We start from the raw sequence: 24,209 nt of genomic DNA, 5'->3' as shown, positions 1-24,209 counted from the left end.
CCTGCATCCCCTCTCCTTTCAGTCGGACATGCTGCGCTCCCTGGCCACCACCCGGCCCACGGTCAACACTGAAGACCTGCTGAAGGTCCAGAAGTTCACAGAGGACTTTGGGATGGAGGGCTGAGAGAAAAGGCTCCAACAATTTTGATGAAGTGAATGAATCATCACTGCCTCAGTGTCTCTCTGCAGTCGTTCATATTTCATATCTACAACAGTAGAGATGTGCTTAAGAGCCAAACACTACATTTCCTCAATCCAAAAACTTGAAAAATATGTTGTTTTTATTAAGTCTCCAGTAGCTCTTCAGAAAATAATTATCTCACAACGAAGTTGATTTGGTCGTATCACATGTTATTCTCAGCAGATAGTTGCTTCACTTTCTGACATTAAGGTCATACTAAAAATTGGAAACAACCTTTAGCAGGGCTTAGAGTTTTCACTTTTATCTCATGGGCTGCTGATGGAGATCATGTGATGTGATGGAATGCTCTCTAAATCCATTTTCTAAGGTCAAGACTGAAGTTTGAACCTCAGCTCCACTTTTCTTTTTAAAGCAGCTCAAACTACTTCCCTCTTGGACTTAAAGGCCACATGTCATGCTTTTTTTATTACCCGTCACCTTGTGTGTTATGAAGGTTATTCTGCATGTAAACGGTGTGCAGAGTCAAAACCCTCTAAGTACACCCTGTAGCGAGTAAAACTCTAAAACAGAAAATACCTCCCCAAAACGCCTCGTTGGTGAAACGTCATGATGACGTCATCGTCATTTGATTCTTCCGGGTACATTTAGTTCCGGGTACGTGCTTTCGTAAGCACGTACCCGGAACTCAATGGGCCAATCCGTGGAGCCGTTACGTTACGTCCGCGGAGCCGTTACGTTAAGCCCCCGCTGATTGGTCCAAATTGACCAATCCACACACACACTCAGTGCAGGCAGCCCTGCTGATTTCTGCTCCCTGCTGCAGGCTGATAACAGACAGTTGGGATCGTGCGAAATTCTCTCTGCAGACCCATTCTCACAGCGTTTATAAACCTTTTCCTTACTCAATATCAAGCCACACTTATTGTTTTTATTTCGGCTGTGACTTTGTGTGTGTTCACGTTGAGTTTGGCTGTGTATCGCTAAACAAGGAAATCGCGGGGGGAGCTGCAGCGAGCCGTTTAGTGGAGAAAGTGAATACTGCTGAATACACATACTTTACAGAGATGCTGTTCTGCGAAACCAATGTGAGTTTGGATAATTCCACAGTATTTTTCTATTTTAGTATACCTCAACAATGGAATTATGATCAGTGGAAATGGCCATGACACCTCTCCTTTAAGTTTCAGATTGTTCAGTACGCTGAACACTTCCTGTTAAAGAGAATCAACCAAGCACATCTGTTAACATTTTGATTTATTTTTCTCTACTATAAATGATTTAACAGACTACTGTTTATACAACTTGACTGACTAATAGTGATACCGTATGTTTACATTTGAAGTATTTATTTATGTCTTGTGAAGGATTTCTGTTATTTTGGGAGGTAAATATGCCTCAACTCAAGACATCACCATATTGTTTCAGGGCTTTCCTTCACAAGCTTAGCTAGTATTTGTCCTGTCAGCTTTCAGACAATAAAGAAAGCTAACTGTGCAGCAGGACCAGTCAGTCTGAAGTATTTGAAATCTACCGTTTGTTCTGTACTCTCCGACCTCTGCTGATCACAGGCCTGTCTGCGGACTGACGGGACTTCCTGTTTGCTTCAGTGTGAGGTCAGGACGTCCCTGTGAGGGAACTAACCTACCGCTGACCATTAATACCGATTAACCTGCATTCAATAAACTGACACAGTTGCTGTTACGACATCTTTATTATGTTTTACAGATGACAGTTTAGAGGCTCTGCAGTCACATTTTTGAGTCTGGTATATTTAAAGACAGCCAGGAGTCAACCGCTTCATTGATTTCTGCTAGGGAAGCCCCTGCTTAATTATTACAGTACGTTTAGCCGAGCTGAGGCTCCAAAAGGATTACTTTGACATTTGAAAACAAATCCCCGATTTAGCTTAAAGTAAGAAAATAAGATTGATAGTCTGTTCAGTAAATATGAAGCTTAGCTTAGCATCTAGACAGAGTGATATCCATTTTGTCATTTAATTCGCAGAAAAGCTTCTTCTTTTTTTACGCAAACTATCCCTATAACAACTTATGGTGAGGGAGCAGATTCAGGGATGACCCTCACCCAAAGGTCACTTTGACAGTCATCACACAAACAGATGGCTGTGAGGACAAAACATGAGATCTTTACAAAGCTGCCATTTCATTCCATCCCATTTTTGTTGCCAAAAACTAGTTTTCTTTGAGTTAAAGGCGGATTTTTTTTTTCTACCTTAAAGTGTATAATGCCCCAGCCTCTTTTTCTTCCTGGTCATGCCGTTCAGTCTCATCCTCATGTTAAGATCCAAACTGATCACAGAACAGCAGAGACCGTTATAACAGAACATCTAAAATGTGACAAATGCTCGAAACAAAGTACAAAATGCCTCAGCATTGTTGTCAAGGCAACTCCGTCTTCATTACTTTCCCATCTTTTGTGCAAAGGCCTTGGCAGCAATGCGAGAACTAGGAAGTATAGCTAAAAAAAATAATGCTCCTCATAGCCTTTTTACATGTTCAGATGATCTCTGTGTCATCATACTGAACACAGCGCAGCCAGTGTGGCTTATCAGGAAAAATTAATGACTAATAGTTGAACTTGTTTGCATTTGCTGTAACATCTCCCCATGAGCAGATCTACTTTCCATGCACTCGTTGTGAACAGAAACCAACATCCGTTCCTGAGAATGTTCCTCCTGCACAAGGTCATTTCTGAGTCTGATGTCTCATCAACTCCATCTCCCATCATACTTTGCTGCGTTTGGAGCGGCTCTCTGCTGGGGGGGTGGCCCGTTTGTTGCGATGGTGGGGGAAGGTGGGCATGAGGTCGGGCTCACAGGCTGCAGAGAGGCAGAGAGAGATGAGTGGGGTGGGGGTCAGAGGGCAAGGGAAACAGCTGATGATGCATATCATAATCTTTCACTCACGTAGAGGCTTCTCTTTGAAGTAGGAACTCTCCAGACTGTCTTTGGCAGTAGCTCTGGATCAGGAGCACAAATATAAAAACATGATTGATGTTTCAGTCACACAATTTGTTTAACTTAGCTAAAATTGTATTCAACTACATTCTTTAAAAGAAACACACAACACACAATCCTGCAGAGAACCGCCCACCCTACCCACAGTAGTTGTGAAGAATCAGCTTGTATTTTAGTCAGTTTTGAGTGATATTGACATATTTGTATACATAATTTTATAACTGTATTTTGTATTCGGGATTGTTGGAAACGTTATTTCGATCTGCCTGTACAAACACAACTGAAAAATTAACATTCACTTTGAATTCCTGATATATATAAGAATATTGTTGAAGCCTACAGATATCCAGGAAATATTGCATGGGCCCTTTACAGCACAGTAGATAAGGGCCACAGGGGCAGGTTAGGAAAGACAGAAGCCATCCTCTAATGCAGGGGTCCCCAAATGACTCCTGTTGGAAGTATACATTTCTGTCTTTTTATGCCTTTAATACTAACTTGAATTTGTATTCAAATTAATTAATCAATTATTTTTTATATTTTATTGTAGTGTAGAGACAAGGCTTTTAGTGACAATCATGTATTGCCTTACAATTATAAAAAAAAAAAATGTAAAAAGAAAAGTCTAAATATGATATTTGGCCTCAAATCATCTGAGGCCTGGCGCCCCCCAGGTTGGGAACCACTGCTCTAATGAGTTCTATAGATAAATGACCACCTGTGTTCAGCATCATTGTTACACCAATGAAAAGATGACTCAGCAGACAACATGTTTGGATTCAGTGAGCTCAACTGTTCTCTCTGAAGCGGAGAAATGCTGAGTTATTGATCGTGTGTCAACAGTGTTTCAAATCAGCCCCACAGTTTGTTTGAACCAAAGACAACTTCTGACGGGTTTTTTTCAGGCCAGTGAAAAATGTGGGAATGCAATCTGCTTGAGAAAATAAGAAAGAGAAAAAAAAGGAGAGGTGGGGTTTGCTCCACAGCACTAGCAGGCAGAGCAAGCGTTAATTACTTCTGCCCTGAAGCCCCCCCCCCCCCCCCCCCAGTGAGGCAGATGTGGTCGCTGCCTCCCCTGTGGCAGTTTTATAACCAGCAACCCTATATATATATTTTACACATACGTGAAATAATTGGGATCAGGAAGCCCAGGACATGTGAAGAGGGGTCGACTCACATTGGTTAAAGACAGAGATGGTGACAGGAACGACTTTAAGCCCGCACTGCATTCAGTTTCTGAGGGGTCGCGCAATCAGAGGGGAGGCTGAGCTTGTCTCTCCCTTTGTTCAAGATTTACAGATTGTTTGCAGCTGAGCTCTGCAAATGTGGCAGTATTGATGTATGGCAAGTATTTATTTCATTGTATTATGTATGAGAGGTTGGCAGGCTTGGTGAAAATGTTTCCTCCAGCACATTAATCTGTGTAAGTGAAGATACATGTTGCTCTCAAACCCAACAGTAGCGTCACACTGCATCATTAATGGGGTTATTTGCAGCGGTACAAAGTACATTTACATACGTGTTTGAGTACTGAACTCACGCACGAGTGCTCTAAATGAGTTATCCTTTGTTTTCAATGTAGCTGTCAAAGTGAAATAAGGATCCTGCCCTAGTCTTCTTGCTCTTTAATGTTCCCTAACAGCAGATTTTAGTTAACTATCTTTAACTTTGACATTTAAAATAGACTATCCTGTCCCCGTGTGTGTGTGTGTGTGTGTGCGTGTGTGTGTGCGTGTGCGTGTGCGTGTGTGTGTGTGTGTACCTGCGCTGTGGGTTGTACATGAAGAGCAGGTTGAGCAGTCTGTGTCCGGCTTCAGACAGCCAGGTGAATTTATTCTTCAGGTTGTTGTACGGCTGCTTCCTCAGACTGTACTGACCAATGAGGGGCAGCTGAGAGAAACCCTGGGACACACACACAAACAATTTAGCATATTCCTTTGACATCTTCAGACCTGACAGATATATCAATATGAGCAGATGTTCAGAGCGGAGGTCTCACAGGCCAGATGTTCTGGTTGGGGGTCCCCAGCAGCTGCACGATCAGGTCCACCTGCTGGATCTCTGAGGCTCCTGGGAGCAGAGGTTTGTGGGCCAGCAGCTCAGCCAGGATGCAGCCCACCGCCCTGCATAACATCAGCTGTTCAGTATTAGCAGGTATTTAAAACAGAAGTTCCTATTGGCTCCTTACAATCTTACTACATCTCCTACAATCCTTATCTTCCGTAAGATAGTGTGCAATGTCTCTTTTCGTGATAAAGCATTAGGAACCTGAGAGTGGCGGGTGATGATATTATAACTCTCCCCTCACATCAAGACACTAAAGGTGAAGTACTATGTTTTCTATTCAATGGTGTATTTTGAGAGTTTGGACTATTTTGCATGTTCATTTCCATTCCATCGCAGTCTGTGGGCAGGTACGAACATTTGAAACATTTCTCAGTGTCTATCACACTAACAGATCAAAGTACAGATGTGAAGTAACCAAATATATACTTAAGTACAGTTTTCAGGTACTTGTACTTTACTTGAGTATATCAATTTTCTTCTACTCCACTACAATCCAGTTAAATGGTGTACTCTTACTTCACTACATGCTCCGAACACCAAACAGATCATTGCAGCATTACCCATAATCCCCTCTGTTTCAGCCCTGTTTCCAAAGTGCTGATGCTCTGTCACTTTAGATGAAAATAAGGAGCCCCTCCCCACGCCCGTCTGAGAGACATTTGGTTACAAGGAACTCAAGGGTGCTCTAGGAGGAGTTTCAGGTTATATGGGGGGGGGTTACCTTGGTTGGTGATTGGCTAATGGTTACACAAGACAAAACATTGTTATGACATCATAAAGTGGCCAAAATCTGATCAGCTCATTTTCAGACAGGTTTTTATAGAAATGGATCAAAAAGAGCGAATCTTTGTTCCTGAAACTTTCAGAGTCTCTTTCCACAGAGGGGACACATGTTGATGTAGAAGAGACATAAAGAAGAGGGGACACATGTTGATGTAGAGGAGACATGAAGAAGAGGGGACACATGTTGATGTAGAAGAGACATGGAGAAGAGGGGACACATGTTGATGTAGAAGAGACATGAAGAAGAGGGGACACATGTTGATGTAGAAGAGACATGAAGAAGAGGGGACACATGGTGATGGAGAAAAGACATGAAGATGAGGGGGCACATGTTGATGTAGAAGAGACATGAAGAAGAGGGGACAAATGTTGATGTAGAAGAGACATGAAGAAGAGGGGACACATGTTGATGTAGAAGAGACATGAGGAAGAGAGACATGAAGAAGAGGGGACACATGTTGATGTAGAAGAGACATGAAGAAGAGGGGACACATGTTGAATGTAGAAGAGACGGGAAGAAGAGAGACATGAAGAAGAGGCGACACATGTTGATGTAGAAGAGACATGAAGAAGAGAGACATGAAGAAGAGGGGACACATGTTGATGTAGAAGAGACATGAAGAAGAGGGGACACATGTTGATGTAGAAGAGACATGAAGAAGAGAGACATGAAGAAGAGGGGACACATGTTGATGTAGAAGAGACATGGAGAAGAGGGGACACATGTTGATGTAGAGGAGACATGAAGAAGAGGGGACACATGTTGATGTAGAAGAGACATGAAGAAGAGGGGACACATGTTGATGTAGAAGAGACATGAAGAAGAGGGGACACATGTTGATGTAGAAGAGACATGAAGAAGAGGGGACACATGGTGATGGAGAAAAGACATGAAGATGAAGGGGCACATGTTGATGTAGAAGAGACATGAAGAAGAGGGGACAAATGTTGATGTAGAAGAGACATGAAGAAGAGGGGACACATGTTGATGTAGAAGAGACATGAGGAAGAGAGACATGAAGAAGAGGGGACACATGTTGATGTAGAAGAGACATGAAGAAGAGGGGACACATGTTGATGTAGAAGAGACATGAGGAAGAGAGACATGAAGAAGAGGGGACACATGTTGATGTAGAAGAGACATGAAGAAGAGGGGACACATGTTGAATGTAGAAGAGACGGGAAGAAGAGAGACATGAAGAAGAGGCGATACATGTTGATGTAGAAGAGACATGAAGAAGAGAGACATGAAGAAGAGGGGACACATGTTGATGTAGAAGAGACATGAAGAAGAGGGGACACATGTTGATGTAGAAGAGACATGAAGAAGAGGGGACACATGTTGATGTAGAAGAGACATGAAGAAGAGAGACATGAAGAAGAGGGGACACATGTTGATGTAGAAGAGACATGGAGAAGAGGGGACACATGTTGATGTAGAAGAGACGTGAAGAAGAGGGGACACATGTTGATGTAGAAGAGACATGAAGAAGAGGGGACACATGTTGATGTAGAAGAGACATGAAGAAGAGGGGACACATGTTGATGTAGAAGAGACATGAAGAAGAGGGGACACATGTTGATGTAGAAGAGACATGAGGAAGAGGGGACACATGTTGATGTAGAAGAGACATGAAGAATAGGGGACACATGTTGATGTAGAAGAGACGGGAAGAAGAGGGGACACATGTCTATCACTTGTTAGACGCTTTTATCCAAAGACTCACATACTCAATACTGTGGACAATCCCCACAGGAGGACTTTGGGGTGAAGTTTATCAGGGACACAACGACAGGCTGACTGCAGTGGGGTTTGAACCTGCGCCACACAACGCTTTTATGTATAATAGACATGAAAAAGTGGATTTTGCCTGATAGGTGACCTTTAAATTCCCTCTGTAAAAGCCTTTGACATATCTTAACAAAATATGACATATATCAACAAAATGAAACAAGAAAGTCTCAAGGTAAAATGTCTTGGTTACATATTTTTTACTAGATTCCCCTGTAGTGCCCCCCCTTGAAAAAAATGTTTCCTTATGTGGAGGTCATGCACAGCGTTTTTCGCCAGGGGGCCGTCTTGCCGTCATTTGACGCCCTTATTCAGCTCGGGGAGCCCTGACTGCGAGCCGAGGGCGTCCAAAAAATAATAATAATTCGAGAGAAGATCGAGAGTTTTTATCACTTGAAATGACGAAAAGGAAAAAGGACAAGGAAATCCTGTTGGAGGGGCAAAGGAGTCTGGTGGGATTATTTAATTATTATTTATGAGTATTGAAGATCGTTTCCCCGACATCGAAGGTGCCTGCTACAGGACAACACGGAACGTGCGCGATTTGGACGCGCTGAGCGGGGGGGTTTTAGTGGAGCACGCGCGTGAGCTGCGAGCACCAGAGCCTCGCAGCGGCGAAACTGAGGCTCCGTGGTAAACTGTGGTAACATGAAGAGCCGTTTGGGAGCCGTTTGGGAGCCGAAACAGCCGGCGCTTTAAGAGAGCCGAGCCAAATGATCCGACTCACTAACGTAAAAAGACAGTAGGCCTATCTATAAGGGACGGCTCATGTCAAAATTCAAACCCCCACCCCCCCCCCGCTCTCGGGTTGGACGCCCTCTCAGAACCTGGTCTGGCGGAAACACTGGTCATGCATGATGTGAATTTGTGTATCAGTGTCTTATAATGTAGCCTCACCACATATCCAGAGCTGTAGTCTGGGTCTTCGTCCCTAGGAGGAGCTCTGGAGCTCTGTACCTGCAGACAGATTTGGGTGGATTAACACATACCGTGACTGAGCCGTTGCCCAAGGTGATGGAACTAAAGGAGGAGGAGATTAAAAGACACACGCACACACGCACGCAATTTAAGTTCTCTCCGCCTTGACCAGCTGCAAAGTTAAACTGTCTCCGTGAATGGATCATTAATTAGAATCCAATGATCTAATATTTATTATTCTAAAAATTTCCAGTCTGCAAAATGAGTACTTCTAGTTTGGTACTTTGATGGAAATACTTTTACTTTTAAGACTTTAACTTGTAACAGAGAATTTCTACAACGTGGTATTATTGCTTTTGCTATTTCCAAATAAAGCATTATTTAGGGTGAGCACGTGTGAGACTCACCACAGTGTGACCACTCGAGGGGTCATGGGCTGCTGGGGGATGCCGTACATCCGGGCCAACCCAAAGTCAGCTGCAGGACAAACAGATCCAGACAATAATTACATGTCAGAAAATTCATTTCATCCATTCAAATGCCAACTCAAAATTCCCAGAGCCCAGGTGACATATTGAAATAGCTTCTTTTGTCACTCAAAGACAGTCATTGAACAACAGCATATATTCTTAAAAAAACTAATGTATAATCGCTTTTGGCTCATATATTTTACTTTACAAAAATACCATTCAAATTCGAGATGCAACTGCAGACTTGTAACATTTTTTTTATTTTTTGTGTTTAAGCAGGAGAAAGGAGTTGTAAATAGAGATTATTCTTTAATTAGCAGATACATAAATAATTCTGTATCTATATTCATTTCAGGAAAAATTGAAGTTAGAAGTCTTGACAGGAGGGACAGAGATGGGGGGGGTCAAAGGTCATGCTGGAGTAGGGACACAGTGGCCGTTTCTCAATGTCGAGTAAACCTGCTGCAGAGCCACTATTTCAAGTATACATACAAGTATACAAGTATTCATCGAATGGCGCAGAAGGAATGTTTAAATGCATGTTAAATGCCCAGCATTCGGCGCCACTCGATGACGTAGTATACTTGAAATAGCGGCATTGAGAAACGGCCCGTGAGAACAGGAATAACAGGACAGCTGCTGATTGTGATGACTCACCGATCTTAACGCAGCCTTTGTCTGTCATCAGCAGATTAGACACCTTCAGGTCCCTGAAAACACGATTAGAGAGGATCATCCGCCCGCCTCAATGCACTCACCCCCCCTTCCCACACTTGTCATGCATTTTTAGATTATAATATAGCAAAAACCGTTTAAAACACACCTTTGTCAGATTTCTTCAAGCTTATCCACATGAACTCACAAAGCTGTAACATTTTTTTTAATGTATTTTCACTACTTCGATTCTTTCCAAATTGGAGGTATTCTGCCCTTAAGGCATTCCCTGGTCAAAAGTCCACATGGTTTGCCTTTGCAAGTCAGAATATAGATATGGGTCCTTGCCTAAAATTATATTAGTATACCCGAAACATCAACTGTAAATTTGCTTTTATATTTCTATAAGCCTTTTTTTCAGTGTCTAGAGAATCAGACCTAAATATAACACTATATATATAGTTTTATATGTATGTCATTGAGAACTCTAAATCCATCCATTCTTTTCTCGTGCATCTCAGCATTAATCTCTTCTACTGTACCTAGCTGTTTGTTATGAAAGATGCCCCTACATTATGGACTCCTCTTATATAATTGATATGTAAAAAGATACAGCAGTGTATTCACTTCCTTCATCGACTTAGATCTTTTGAAGCAAGAATATTTGAAATGTATCGCATCCAAAAGTGTACGAAGATAACCGGCCAACCTGATATGCTTCATTTAAACATAACAGGCTGAAGAATGCTTTAACACATCTGTCTATCCTGCTGCTACACCAGACTATGACCTGAGTCCAGACAACATCATGTCATTACTCTTTGAATGTGTAATTCTGTCTAAAGTACATTTAACAATCTTTTTGTCAATACACCAAAACATGTTTATCCCAGAAGTCAAAATGTGTCTGAATCATTTCATCTAGGTCATCTAGGTCTATTTAACTGTTCAGTTGTTTCACAGATAAGAAGCCAATTGAGTTAATCTGAACACATTTTATTTAACTAGTCAGACTATAGCAGAACAACCCTTGCTAGCATAAAACAACTAACAAGTAATGTTAGCATCAACTTGGTGTGTCAACAAGCTGACCAGATACTATTGTTGGATAGATTTATGTAATCCTCTCTGGAAAGTGACGGTCAGATTTTTTTTACTTCTGTTCCTAAGTCTATAAAGTACAAAAAGAACTGCAGCCTCAGCGTTTGTGTTTCCAGTCAATGTGTGTGACTGACCTGTGTATGATGAAGTTGTGGTGGAGATACTCCAAGCCTCTGAGGAGCTGCAGGACGATACACTTCACCTGGAGAAGAGAACATGATGTAACACAGACCTAACTAAGAGGATGTTTGGATACAATCAGGGGTCCTTAAGAGGAGTTAAAGGGGGAAATGTCACTGTAATTGATTTATCTGCATCTAAGTGAGAAATTCAAACCAACTACAAAATGCTGAATTTATGTGAGAAAAACCTTAGATCTGTCCTACCTGAGCCTCAGAGAATGGGGTCTGCATGTTTTCCAGCAGACTGGCCAGATCCTGCTCACAGTAACTCATCACCAGAAAGAGGCTGAAACACACATGTACACAACATCAGTGTTTCCCCTAACATTGTCTTGGCGGGGCGCTGCCTGAAATTCAAGGTGTTTTTTTTTATTTAAAAATATATAATAATAATAATAATAATAATGCATTTTATTTATATAGCGCTTTTCACGACTCAAAGACGCTTTACAATATGAGGGAGGGTAGACAAACAAGGACAGGCAAACAAGTAAGTATAGTAAAATAAATAAAAAGGCAGTCAAGAGGAAATTGATTGAGAGGAGGGGGGCTTATGGGTAGGCAGAGTTGAAAAGATGTGTTTTGAGGCGGGACTGAAAGACTGTGAGGGACTCAGAGTCACGGAGATCTTGGGGGAGGGAATTCCAGAGCCTAGGAGCTGCCACTGAGAAGGCTCTGTCCCCAAAGCTGCAGAGTGTGGATGTGGGAATGGATAGGAGTCCGGCTGCGGTGGATCTGAGGGACCGTGGGGGTTGATAAGGAGTGAGAAGGTTTGTGAGATAAGGGGGGGCCAAATGGTGGAGTGCTTTGTAGGTGAGGACCATCATTTTGTAATTGATGCGATGGGAGACAGGAAGCCAGTGGAGCTCTTTGAGGACTGGGCTGATGTGATGCCATGATTTGGTATGTGTGAGGAGACGTGCAGCTGCATTTTGAACCCGTTGGAGTCTGTTGAGGGATGTAGTGCTGATGCCGTAAAGAAGTGAGTTGCAGTAGTCAAGGCGGGAGGAAATTAAGGCATGGATTAGTCGTTCGGCTGCGGGGCGGGTGAGAGACGGTAGGATTTTTGCAATATTGCGGAGGTGGAAAAATGAGGTTTTGACTGTTTGGCGGATGTGAGGTTCGAGGGAGAGGGTGGGGTCAAAGATTACGCCAAGGTTGCGTGCCTGATTGGAGGGGGAAACAATGGTGCCATCGATGGTGAGTGTTATGTTAGTGACCTTGCTGAGGGTGGATTTGGAGCCAATTAGGAGGAGTTCTGTTTTGTTGCTGTTCAGTTTGAGGAGGTTATGTTGCATCCAAGTTTTAATAGCTGTCAGACAGGAATTGATGTGGGTAAGGGGTGGGTTATGGAGGGATTTGGTGCTGAGGTAGATCTGAGTGTCATCAGCATAGCAGTGGAAGTCCAGGTTGAAGTGGCGGAGTATCTGACCGAGGGGCAGGATGTAAATGATGAAGAGGAGGGGTCCAAGTACTGATCCTTGAGGAAGACCTTGTATATATACCTATATAAACATATATATTTATAGCACCAAATTGCAACTGAAGTAATCTATCTACGGTCACTTTTCACATTGAACATGTGCTCTTTTATTAAATAAACTAAACTCCTATGTTATTTATCCAATGTGTGTGTATGTTTCAGTGTCCACTGCTTTGCGTATTCACATTCTCCCTCCGCACCGCTCCCCCCCCCCCCACACACACACACACGAATGCACACGCTCACAATCAGAGACAAGAGCGGAGGAAAGGAGGAGAACAACAAAAGTGTAAAAAAGTCAAACAAATCTGCATTATTGCCCCCCCGTTTCAAATTCGTTTATTATTATTTTTTAACCGCAAGCCGTTATCATCACGGGAGAAGGACACACACACCCTGCCCAGGTGGACGTACGCGAACGCGACAACGAACGCAGCGTGCGCATTCTAAAACTAGCTCACAGATGGTGAGCAGGTACCGCGGTTTTGAACTACAGTATTGAATTTGACAGAAAACAACAATGAAACGCCAGCAGAAGAATAGTCTAATGAGTTGGGTGAAAAAAAAGACAGGAGATGTGAGTTGGTTTATTACGGAGCCCCTAAAGCAGACCTGGGCACTGTACGGCCCCCGGGCCACATACGGCCCTTTGGTTGACTCTGACCGGCCCGTGTAAGGTTAATTGGAAATTACAAAATAAACATATTTTCTCATTTTACCTCATGCATGGACTAAAGCTGCAATGCTTTTATTTTGAAGTTGTTTTTTATTCACGTACATAATGACGCAATACGTCAAATCAAGACATGCGCGTTATTGGATAATTGTCACAAGACGACTTTAGCGCTCAAAAATGTCAGCTGATGCTAAAAAAAGAAAGGTAGATGCCAAATGTACGGTTTTCAACAAAAATTGGACTGCTAAGTATTTATTTACTGAAGTCGGAGGTAAAGCCGTGTGTTTAGTTTGCGGGGAGCAGATCGCCGTGTTCAAGGACTACAATTTGAGTCGGCATTACGAGACGAAACACACGGAGAAATACAAAAACTTGACTGATGCTGAAAGGGCGCGCACATCGAACGCTTTGCTAGCTAAGCTGCAAAAGCAGCAAGGCTTTTTTACCAAGCTTCACACATCCAAGGATGCAGCAACCAAGACCAGCTTTGTGATATCCCACAAAATAGCTAAACACAGTAAGCCATTCTCAGAGGGGGAGTTTGTCAAAGAGTGCTTAGTGGACTCTGCAGCACTAATATGCCCTGAAAAAAAAGAAGCCTTTGAGCAAGTCCCGCTGTCCAGGCGAACCGTGACGAGAAGGATCGAGGACATTGCGGGGAATCTGGAGCTTCAGCTGCAACATGAAGTGGCAAGTTTTGACTTTATCTCCTTGGCTTTGGACGAGAGCTGTGATGTCCGCGACACAGCGCAGTTACTCGTATTTGTCCGTGGGATAACGCCGGACTTCAAGATTACGGAGGAGCTGGCAGCAATGCGGCCGATGAAAGGGACGACGACAGGGAGCGATCTGTTCACGGAGGTAAATGCGTGCATGGACACGCTGGGACTGAAATGGGACAGACTGGCAGGTGTCACAACAGACGGTTGTCCAAATCTTACAGGTAAAAATGTTGGACTTTTGAAACGTATGCAAGATAAAGTGACTGAAATCGACGCTGATCAGAAATTGGTATTTTTGCATTGTATTATACACCAACATGTGTTGTGCAAGTCAGTGCTAAAAATTCACCATGTTATTGATGTTGTTACTAAAATAGTAAACTTCATCAGGGCACGGGCATTGAATCACAGACAGTTTGTTGCACTTTTGGAGGAGCATGAGACTGAGCATAGTGACATCGGCTACCACACAGCTGTCAGATGGCTCAGCCTGGGCAAAGTGCTAAAAAGAGTTTGGGACCTGAAAGCAGAGATTCAAGAGTTTTGTGAGAAGAAAGGCAAAGACATCCCAGAGCTCTCAGACGAGGACTGGATGGCAGATTTTGCATTTGCTGTTGATGTGACTGCACTGATGAATGAACTGAACACCAAACTGCAAGGCAAGGGCCTTTTTGTTCATGAAATGCACAGCCTGGTGAAGGCTTTCATGAGAAAGATGCAGTTTCTTTCAAGCCAACTGGAGAGCAACACTCTCACTCACATGCAAACCCTGAAAGAAGTCACACCATCAGCTGATCACCTCCGCAGGTACTCATCCATGTTAGGAGCATTGCATGGTGAGTTTTCAAGGCGATTTGAAGATCTCCGAACAATCGAGGATGAAATGCTCATGATTTCCTCTCCCTTTACCTGCAGTATGGATAATGCACCCAGTGATGTTCAGCTGGAACTCATTGACCTGCAGTCTGATGCAGTACTGGCAGAGCGCTTTAAGTCAGGATCTCTGCTGGATTTCTACTCTTCTCTCGAGGAGGAGAACTTTCCAAACATGAGGAGACATGCTCAGAAGATGTTGGTTCTCTTTGGCTCTACCTACATATGTGAACAAACATTTTCAAAGATGAAGTTTATGAAATCCAGGTATAGATCCTCTCTCACTGATGATCATCTGTCAGCTGTGCTTCGTATCTCCACCTCAGACATTCAATCTGACTTTGATGCACTCGTTAAAGCCCAGCAGAGACTAGATTTCTCTCACTGAACAAGAAAAAAGAACTTAAAAACACCAAATGAGGTGGTTAGACTACAAATGTAGGCATGTAAAGGAACCAACTAGCAGTGAACTGGGACACTTTCTTTGGAAGCCTTTTCTCAAAATCACAGTTCAGTGATGTTCAGTGACAGTTCAATATGATGTATCTTGCTGAATGTTTGGAGCACAAAGACAATGTTGTGATGTCTTAAGAATGCTAAGAACCTTTACACAACTTTCCAACAGTATATGAAACTCAAAATGTGTTTTGTAGCGAATGCGACTGAAAAGGTTCACTAATATGAGTCAGAAATGGTGAAAAACGTTCACATTTTGTTTACCATTGTTTTGGGAAATTTGATTGAATAAATTACATTTTTTGTAAGGCAACCTCACTTTTTCATTGCTCAACTATAACATATACTCTTACCAGCTTGTCAAAACAATGCTATTTACTGCTTTTTATAAAGAAATACAATTAATATTATGCAGAATTGAGTTCAGCCTTTTGGCCCGGCCCTCCACAATATTTTTTGTTTCTCAAGTGGCCCCATGGAAAAAATAATTGCCCACCCCTGCCCTAAAGGGACATGGAAAAAAAAAAAAAAATGGAGAGAGAAAAAAAATTAAGTCAGGAAAACGGATTCGTTTCTCGTGCGCACGAGAAACAAATCCGTTTTCCTGACTTAATTTTTTTTGAGAAAGTTACCGATGCACCAAGGAGGAAGTGGAACACACATTAGACAACCATTTCATTGCAGACTGTTATGTTTACGTGGGGAAATGACAGAGCATACATTATTTGAGATAGACTATATTTTGAAGTGAGACTTAAGTTTATGGACATTTCGGCCAGGGGTGTAGAGCTATTGGTTTAAGCACAGGATTGGCAAAACAGGAGAGTTTGTAAACCAGTCTGCTTTGATCTATGAATTAATGTCCGTGACTCGCAGAGTACATGCTTCCCCCGCAGCTTTTTTATAGGGAAACAAACACTCAGAACACACACACAGAGCCAGTGGCCCCCGTTGACAGTTTACGTCGGCTGGGCAGGGTGAGATTCCCGGGCTGATTTTTAGTCCCAGTCCGCCCATCATGCGTCCTGATGACCGGCGATCTCCTCCATAAAACTAATAAAAGGGGGAGTAATCGGGCAGCTCGGTGTGTGTGTAGAGGTGTGTGTGGTTAAAACGGCTTGTGGTCACTCTTTATTGCTGTTCAACGAAGGTAAACACAGAAGACGGTGCGTAAAAGCTCTTTGAGCGCAGGTGCTGCTCTTCTCTGAGTTACACATCCCGCTGCCTCCTGGAGTGACCACACACCCCTGGCCGAAATGTCCTTAAAGTGAAGTCTGAGTACGAAATATATCTCAAATAATGCACTGTCATTTCCCCACGTAAACATAACAGTCTGCAATGAAATGGTTGTATCCTGTGCGCTTCACTTCCTCCTTGGCGCACCGGTAACTATCTCCCCAAAAAAAAGTCAGGATAACGGGTTAGTATCTCGTGTATCTCACTTTTTTTTTTTCTCTCTGTTTTTTTTTTTTTTTTTTCATGTCCCTTTAGGGGCTCCGTAGTTTATTCAGTAAATTATCTCAGGATAATTGGATGTTCTGTCTACACCTGTTGATGACTGCGGTCAAGCCAGCCTCCACTCGGGAAAACCTAGTCAAGCCAGCCCGCACGTGATATTGCGGTGCACGAATATCCTATGCATTACGGTAGAGTCCTGGAAACACTGCCTTCAAAATAAAAGCACTTACTCGGTCAATAACAAACACACCAAAATAACATACCAAACATATTAAATTAAGAAATATGTACTATATCATGTGATCAATAAATATTTAAAACAAACTACGTATAACTACAACATTATAAATGAGTGAATGTAAAACTTAAGGAGTTTCAAAATAAAAGACCTTTGAAATCTCTATTATATGAGCTATCATCCCTCTGTTTTTAGATGAGAATAAAACAAAAACCCTCCGGTATCAAAGACTCATTTCACTTCAGGGTGATAGCAGGACACCCCATCTAGTCACTCAGGGAGAATCAGGACATTCTGATGTAGAGTTTCAAAATAAAATACATTTGAAATCTCATATATGAGCTATCATCCCTCTGTTTTTAGATAAGAATAAAACAAAAACTGTCCAGTATCAAAGACTCAATTCACTCCAGGGTGATAGCAGGACACCCCATCTAGTCACTCAGGGAGAATCAGGACAATCTGATGTACAGTTTCAAAATCAAAGACCTTTGAAATCTCATATATGAGCTATCATCCCTCTGTTTTTAGATGAGAATAAAACAAAAACTGTCCAGTATCAAAGACTCATCTCGCTCCAGGGTGATAGCAGGACACCCCATCTAGTCACTCAGAAAAGATCAGGACATTCTGATGTAGAGTTTCAAAATAAAAGACCTTTGAAATCTCTATTGTATGAGCTATCATCCCTGTTTTTAGATGAGAATAAAACAAAAACTTTCCAGTATCATAGACTCATCTCACTCCAGGGTGATAGCAGGACACCCCATCTAGTCAGTCAGGGATAATCAGGAAATTCTGATGTAGAGTTTCAAAATAAAAGACCTTTGACTTCTCATGCCTCCAGCAATAGAGGATGAGGCAGAGAAGCAGCAGCAGCACAGGGTTGCAGCAGGTATGTTATATGCTGTAGTCAGGTGATTTAAATGTATCAATGAAAGGAAGAAGTGTAGGCTACATAAGAAGGGAATACAGTTTGAATAAAAGTAATACAGTACTTTATTACTTTTTAATGTACAAATACTTTGTAACTGTACGATAACAATAACAATAATCCACAGCTCCTCTTTTTGCTCCAGAGGATAAAAAAATAATAATAATTCGGGGCCGAGCAGCACCCTGCCAAGGCAGTAAACCTAGGGGAAACACTGAACATGGAGGATAAAGTGTGTAAAACAGGTTGAGGTGACTGTGGTAAAGACAGCTGGGACAGATGCTGAATAGTTACATTTCGCCCAGTGAGACGATCAGCATTAATTGTTGCTGTATAACATTCTCTTATCTACCATGGCGGTGTGAGTATGTGTACTACCTCTCCAGTTGACTGCCAACAACCACTTCTTTCAGCTCCACTATGTTGGGATGTCTGAGCCTCAGCAGCAGGGTGATCTCTCTGAGGCTGCTGATGGGGACCCCTGACAGAACCAGGAGGAAATCAGAGGCTTTAAACACTTTTTTAACACGCAAACAACAGAAACCAGGAATAAATCAGGCCTGTTATACTCATGTTCAGGTTGTTTACATCCTTTAAGTCTGGACAAAGTTCCCACATGTACAAAAAGGTAATTCTATGCATAACAACACATACGATTGCATGTGGAACAAAGAAAAACACACCAAAACTACTGCATTAAAACACAGACATATGAATCAGAGCATTGATCTTACCATCTTTCTCTTTGTCCATACGGACCTTCTTCAAAGCCACAATCTCATCTGACTTGGTGTCTCGAGCTCGGTCTACAGAAGGAAGAAAAACAGTATATTTACTGAGAAGTGTCAATAAAGTGCTATTTCTAATTCCTCTTCAAACATTAAATACTTACACACAATGCCGTAAGTTCCTTCTCCGATGCGATTGAACTTCTCAAACTCTCTGACACTCCTGCAGCTCCCAAACTGAAAAAGAGTGAAAAGACAGAGATGGTAAAGAGACTCTCCGCACATCAGTGGACTTCATGCATCATGCTTGTCTAAAGTAGTATAATCAAAGATTTTACAGTCATTACATTTTTAATACATTATTACCAGACTGTAAAGCCATCTGCAACATAGGTGCAATTGCGATATGGGGCTATATGAACAACATTTAGATTGATTGACCTACAGGATGAAGCCTGAAGAATAAATGTGGTGTATGATAGTAACTGGAAAGTGTCTCTTTTCCTCTGGATAACTCGATGTAACAGTTTAAAGTATTCATAAATACTGAAGTGAATATGAAAAATAGTTGATCCAAAATGATGAGCAGAATTAGCAATTACCCTAATGGAACTTTGGCCCAGTGCACATTAAATATGATAGTGACTGTGATTGCTGCTCTAATAAAGTGAAATAGGTCGTTAAGGAAGAGAGATTTTTTCGTAGCAAGAGGTCTCACTTAGGAGGAATCACCCAATGACGTAGATAGTTGGGTGCTTTAACATTTAGGCTTATGTGTAGATTGAAGCCAGTAATGAGCTAAGCTGCTCAGAGGCACAGACTTTTTACTTTAAAAGTTAACTGACACATATAGCGAAGGCGCCAATTAACCAATTCCTTTTCCACAATGTGCGCTCATAACTGCAGGTAGTTTATCAGAACACACCTTTACGGAAATAATGCCTAACACCATTAAAAACAGCTAATTTGTTACATGTCACATTTCCTCTGAGTGAACACTTGCAGCCACTTTACCTAATAAGGATTTCCTGTTGTTTATTGGTTTTAAGGTGAGGTGGAATAAATACTCTTATTTACTTAAGTAAAGTTGCAATGCTGCACTTTAAAAATACTCAGTTACAAGTAAAAGTCCCGCATTAAAACTGTACATAAGTCAAAGGGAAAATATATGAGCATATAAATACATGATAAGTACCTAAAGTAAAACTATGTCTGATGCAAAATTGCCATTTTAAGCAACAGACATTTTATTGTTTAATTTATTTACCAAAATCTGCAAAGTAACTAGTAACTAAACATGTAAATACATGTAATAAAAAGTATTATATTTGCATTCAAACTTTAGAGAAGAAAAAGTATAAAGCATCATAATGTAAAAATAATTCTTATACATATAATAAAGTACAGTACAACACTACTTTTTTTTTATTAAAGATATTTGTTCTGTCATACAACAGGCAGTTGCACTGTACAATGCAATTCTTACGCTCAGCTCTCCACACGTAAATATTAAGAAACTAGATTTATAAACAAACATATAAGGTAACAATTATTATATAAGAATATTAAAAAACATAAGATGACACAATAAATAAAAAAATCCTGTCCCAGAATAAAAGTGCATGATGTGCGGCATGATAAAAATACGAATATATAACCCCTCGACCCCCAAAATAAGTGCCAGAGACTAGCGACTTCCCACCACGTGAATAATAAATGTTTAATTGTAATCATTTCGCTACCGCCACTTTGGGAACCCCTGCTCTACTGCACTAGCTTCATACAGTTTGAATGCGGATTGTGATTCATTTATACTGAGCGTCACACAACTACACATTACCGTGTTTAAATAATAATAATAATAATAATAATGCATTACATTTTTTATTAGAGCGCTTTTACGGGTGCTCAAAGCGCTTTACAAATACACATTAAATGAAGCGATACCCGTGACAAATATGCCGTTTATCAGACTAGGCCATAATGAATCGTGTTAAGTCTACATTAGGCATATATGAGTTATGTATTCTTGCTAATTAACAGTAAATCATAAAGCTATGAGTCCTGAACAGAGTCTGGCGGAGCTACTTCTCTTACCCTGTCACTTTGAGGCACTGTGAATGTTTTATTAGTCTTGATAGACTTGAGCTTTATAGGTTCTGGTTCGTCCTCTCCTACGTTATCCATCCTTTCATTTAAGGTTGTTTTCAACCTCAGAAGACAAGGGTATCGCTTTAACTCGACAGTCCTTAGCACACCCATGGATGTATAATAAGAAGCACACCGAGCACACCGAGTCGGGCGCCGCCATATTGTTATGCTTTTGGACACCAACAGGACAACTAAGTGCTTTCCCGGAGTTTCAGTGTGTTGTGATCACATCATCCGCAAATGGTCGGTTTTTGTAAAGTCCATTTTGACTCCATCTTCGAGAACTGTAATAAAATAACAAATAAACATGTAAACGTATCTGCCTTTTCCCTTTATGATTGTACCACATGTAATCAGCATAGTCATCAAAACAACATGGAATATATTGCCCATAGCTTCTAATAACGTTATTAGAATTAGCCTACTTTGAGCACATAGAAAGCATAAGCATTAACATTAATAGGAGTAATTCATGAAGGGCTACTCCAGCAATTTTGAATTTCACTTAAATAAATAAACATATTTATTAAAACAAAGTCAAACTTGAAGCAGTAAGTCCATTCACTTTCAAGCTTCTTCCTATTTCTTAAAACCAATAAAACATATTTTATTTTGATCATTATACAACTGATCCACAGACTGAGCATTAGCCTACTAATAACTAAATAACCAATAAAGTTGCATTATTATAGATTTCATAGATTATGGCCATAAAAACCTCAACAAGGTGCAGATTTATGGAGGTAAACACAAAGTATGAGTCAGTAAAAATAAATATGTATGTGCTTGATAAAATGACACTGGAGAGATTGTTCATTTAATTTAGCTGTAGGCTATTATGGCCATTAATGAATTAACCACATGATTCCACCACAGCTTACAGTTTCATAGTGTTTGCTTGCTTTGATCCCCATCCTACCCTCTGTGGCAGCTCATGTGTGTTCAGTGTCTCTTCCCCACTACATAGGGCTTGGAAGAAGGCTGCTGCTCTTTGGAAGCTTCAGATATGGTCAGATTGGACTGAGAGCAGTGGATGTCTTCTCGTGAAGGAGCTGTGATGAGGATGGTGGGCGGACGAGGAGAGGAGTCAGCTGATTCTGACTCAGTGTTGGACTGTGATGTGGGGGGGCTCTCTGTAACTGGGTGTGGAATCAGAGGTATCAGAGGTGAAAGAATCACAACATACTATATATTTATTACTGCTCTCTTTCTGTTCACATTTAGTTCAATCCACTGTTGCAGCAAGCCCTGAAATACAACAGTCATTTCCCACGACTGATCGCTGTAGCTGTTATGCAAATGATGATAAACAGAACTTGAACCCTTACAAAATGTATTCCGTTACAATTACTAGTTACCTTTAAAAAAAAATGTAATCAGTTAATTTATCCAAGTATAACATGCGTTATACAACCCGATTACTTCCCATTACTTTTTTGATTACCTCAATATCAAATGCAATGCAAATAAATAAAACAGGAAGAAATAATAATATGCAAACACAGGGATTTTTGCCTTTGCAGACCATTTACATGCACAAAAACCTATATGGCAAACTACAAGACAGGGAAAATGCCTAAAAGAATGAAAGGGCCTCTTTCAGTGTTTTATGTAGGACAACAGAACAATGAAACCATAGAAAAAAATAAACCAGGATTAGTTTCCAAAACTGTGTTCTCTGCTAGGAGTATTTATCTATAGGAAAACTGCCTTTCATTAAGCGTATTCAGGCACTTCAAAAAAAATGTTACAGTAATCTTATACTTCTTTTATCTAACTTTAAGCGAATAAGGTTAGCAATTTTTTGTATCCTGATTACCTAATCCCATTACATGTTATTTGTTACTCTCCAAGCCTGCATATATTGATCAACAACTAACAACTACTTGCTATCTTGATATATTCAACCACACCAGACACAGCTGAACACATTATACCTTGGTAGATGAGAGTGTTGAGACACACATAATGAAATGATTTACTCTATGGCTAGTAGAAGAAAGAAATAAGCAAGTTATCAAGGTGTTAGGTCATTATACACATAAATCTTGCAAAATGCACCTGTGTGTGTGTCCCCTGCACTTAGTGACAAAAATAATATTATAGGTACATTCAAATGTATGGATGTCAATTCCATTGTTATCCTTTCTCAGAATGTTCTGCGGTGTGTGTACTGTGTGTTAGTCGTACCTGTCTCTTCCTGCTGGCTGGTCCCAGACCCCATCAGGCTTCAGTCCAGTGTCCTACACTCCTTACATGTCCTTAAACTCCACACTCACATTTCCCCAGCACATTCAGAGTTGCCTTTGCGATGTCGGAGGCTACACCTTCGACAATCTTCTCTTGGTGTCTACGCCATCCCTGCCTCTCCCCCCCCCCCTCTGCTGTGAGCGTCACCGGCTCTGTCTGGGTTACAGACTAATTAATCCTGAGTGCTCACTCAAAGCAGACAGAGATACTGGATTTAAAGGGTTACCAGAGGTAACACTTTCACCCTTTGCACATCCCTCACAGTTTTGCTCATGTCTGCACACACAATTTCTAAAGTCTGTAGAGCTATTTTATGTCAGTGAATATTTTTACATTATTAACTTATGGTATTATTTGTATTAAAATAAATGTTCTAACTGCATTTTTTACGGACTAATACACAAAAGCATTTCCTGGTAATAAACTATGTGTTGTTACAAACAATTTTTTCCTTGCTATGAGAAATGTAATGACTGTATATGTTGCTTCTAGATGGAAGTTCAGGGGTCACCATATGATATAACATATGACATAGAACATACATGCATACAATTCCAGGGGTTTACTATGAATTTTCATGAATATATTTATCTATTATTGTATAATGGTTTTTTTTATATTATTTAATCTGTTTTTATTTGTTAGATATACTTTTGTTCTATTTAACCATTTGTCTTTGAGTAGCATCTATACTCTAGATATAATTGTATATCACAATAAATTGTAATTAGATTAAAGGCGTTCCAAAAATATTAAATGTATCAGTATTGACAGAAAAACTATAATAATCTATATTAGAAAAAACTCAATAATTTGAGGGTTTGTTGAAATTAATATTATCTCCCAATTTTAGGTGAAAATGATAACTTGTTGGAACCTCCAGAAAATAAAGTGTGACCTGTCCTGTATTAAAGTACAAACGTGATACAGGATTAAACCTTGAACCTATCGCTACAGCTTCTTAATTCATGTGGTTTCATATTTTGTATACATAATATGTATGAATTATTGTAAACATGAAAATTAAACCAACAAACTTGTGACCTTGTTCATGGTATTTTCTATTTAATTTGTGACTAAAATAAATAATGTATATTGGCAAGGTAAAGAGGTTAAGAGTCAAGAGAATTATTTTATTATTATGGTTTTACCAATTT

At 40.7% G+C, this 24,209-nt stretch overlaps 2 protein-coding genes across 7 annotated transcripts in view; one reads left to right on the top strand and one right to left on the bottom strand.

Moving 5' to 3' along the window:
• The window catches only part of vps4a (vacuolar protein sorting 4 homolog A), a 46,049-nt gene extending 43,347 nt beyond the window's left edge, over positions 1-2,702 (top strand). For both annotated transcript variants that reach the window (XM_079681182.1, XM_079681183.1), the window contains one exon: positions 23-2,702. In XM_079681182.1, the coding sequence (XP_079537308.1) occupies positions 23-124 (102 nt within the window). In that variant the 3' untranslated portion in view covers positions 125-2,702. The remainder of the gene's footprint in view (positions 1-22) is intronic.
• cdk10 (cyclin dependent kinase 10) lies at positions 1,835-23,256 on the bottom strand. 5 transcript variants are annotated; one of them, XM_079681186.1, is made up of 14 exons: positions 22,993-23,256; positions 21,684-21,941; positions 18,816-18,888; positions 18,658-18,729; positions 18,302-18,404; positions 11,288-11,369; positions 11,036-11,103; positions 9,804-9,856; positions 9,084-9,153; positions 8,656-8,778; positions 5,116-5,239; positions 4,879-5,018; positions 3,066-3,118; positions 1,835-2,978 (listed from the first exon to the last, which is right to left on the bottom strand). In XM_079681186.1, exons 2-14 carry the CDS (start codon positions 21,714-21,716, stop codon positions 2,884-2,886), a joined length of 1,089 nt encoding a protein of 362 aa, XP_079537312.1. In that variant the 5' UTR covers positions 21,717-21,941; positions 22,993-23,256; the 3' UTR covers positions 1,835-2,883. The 5 variants fall into 5 exon arrangements, with proteins under 5 accessions (XP_079537312.1, XP_079537313.1, XP_079537314.1 ...); XM_079681187.1 differs by having other exon boundaries at positions 21,722-21,941; XM_079681188.1 differs by lacking the exon at positions 21,684-21,941.
• Between the last annotated feature and the right edge of the window lie 953 nt (positions 23,257-24,209).

The sequence above is a fragment of the Notothenia rossii genome (assembly GCF_949606895.1).
Source record: "Notothenia rossii genome assembly, chromosome: 5".
Taxonomy (NCBI): Eukaryota; Metazoa; Chordata; class Actinopteri; order Perciformes; family Nototheniidae; genus Notothenia; species Notothenia rossii.
This window is presented reverse-complemented; position numbering and strand designations above follow the sequence as displayed.

Coding starts and splice junctions, on each gene's coding strand:
- cdk10 (XM_079681184.1), bottom strand. CDS start 20,913: ATGGGTGTGCTAAGGACTGTCGAGTTAAAGCGATACCCTTGTCTTCTG. Junction 3,119..4,878: donor ATGTACAACCCACAGCGCAG/GTACACACACAC, acceptor CTCCTGATCCAG/AGCTACTGCCAAAGACAGTC. Junction 2,979..3,065: donor CTTCAAAGAGAAGCCTCTAC/GTGAGTGAAAGA, acceptor GCCTCTCTGCAG/CCTGTGAGCCCGACCTCATG.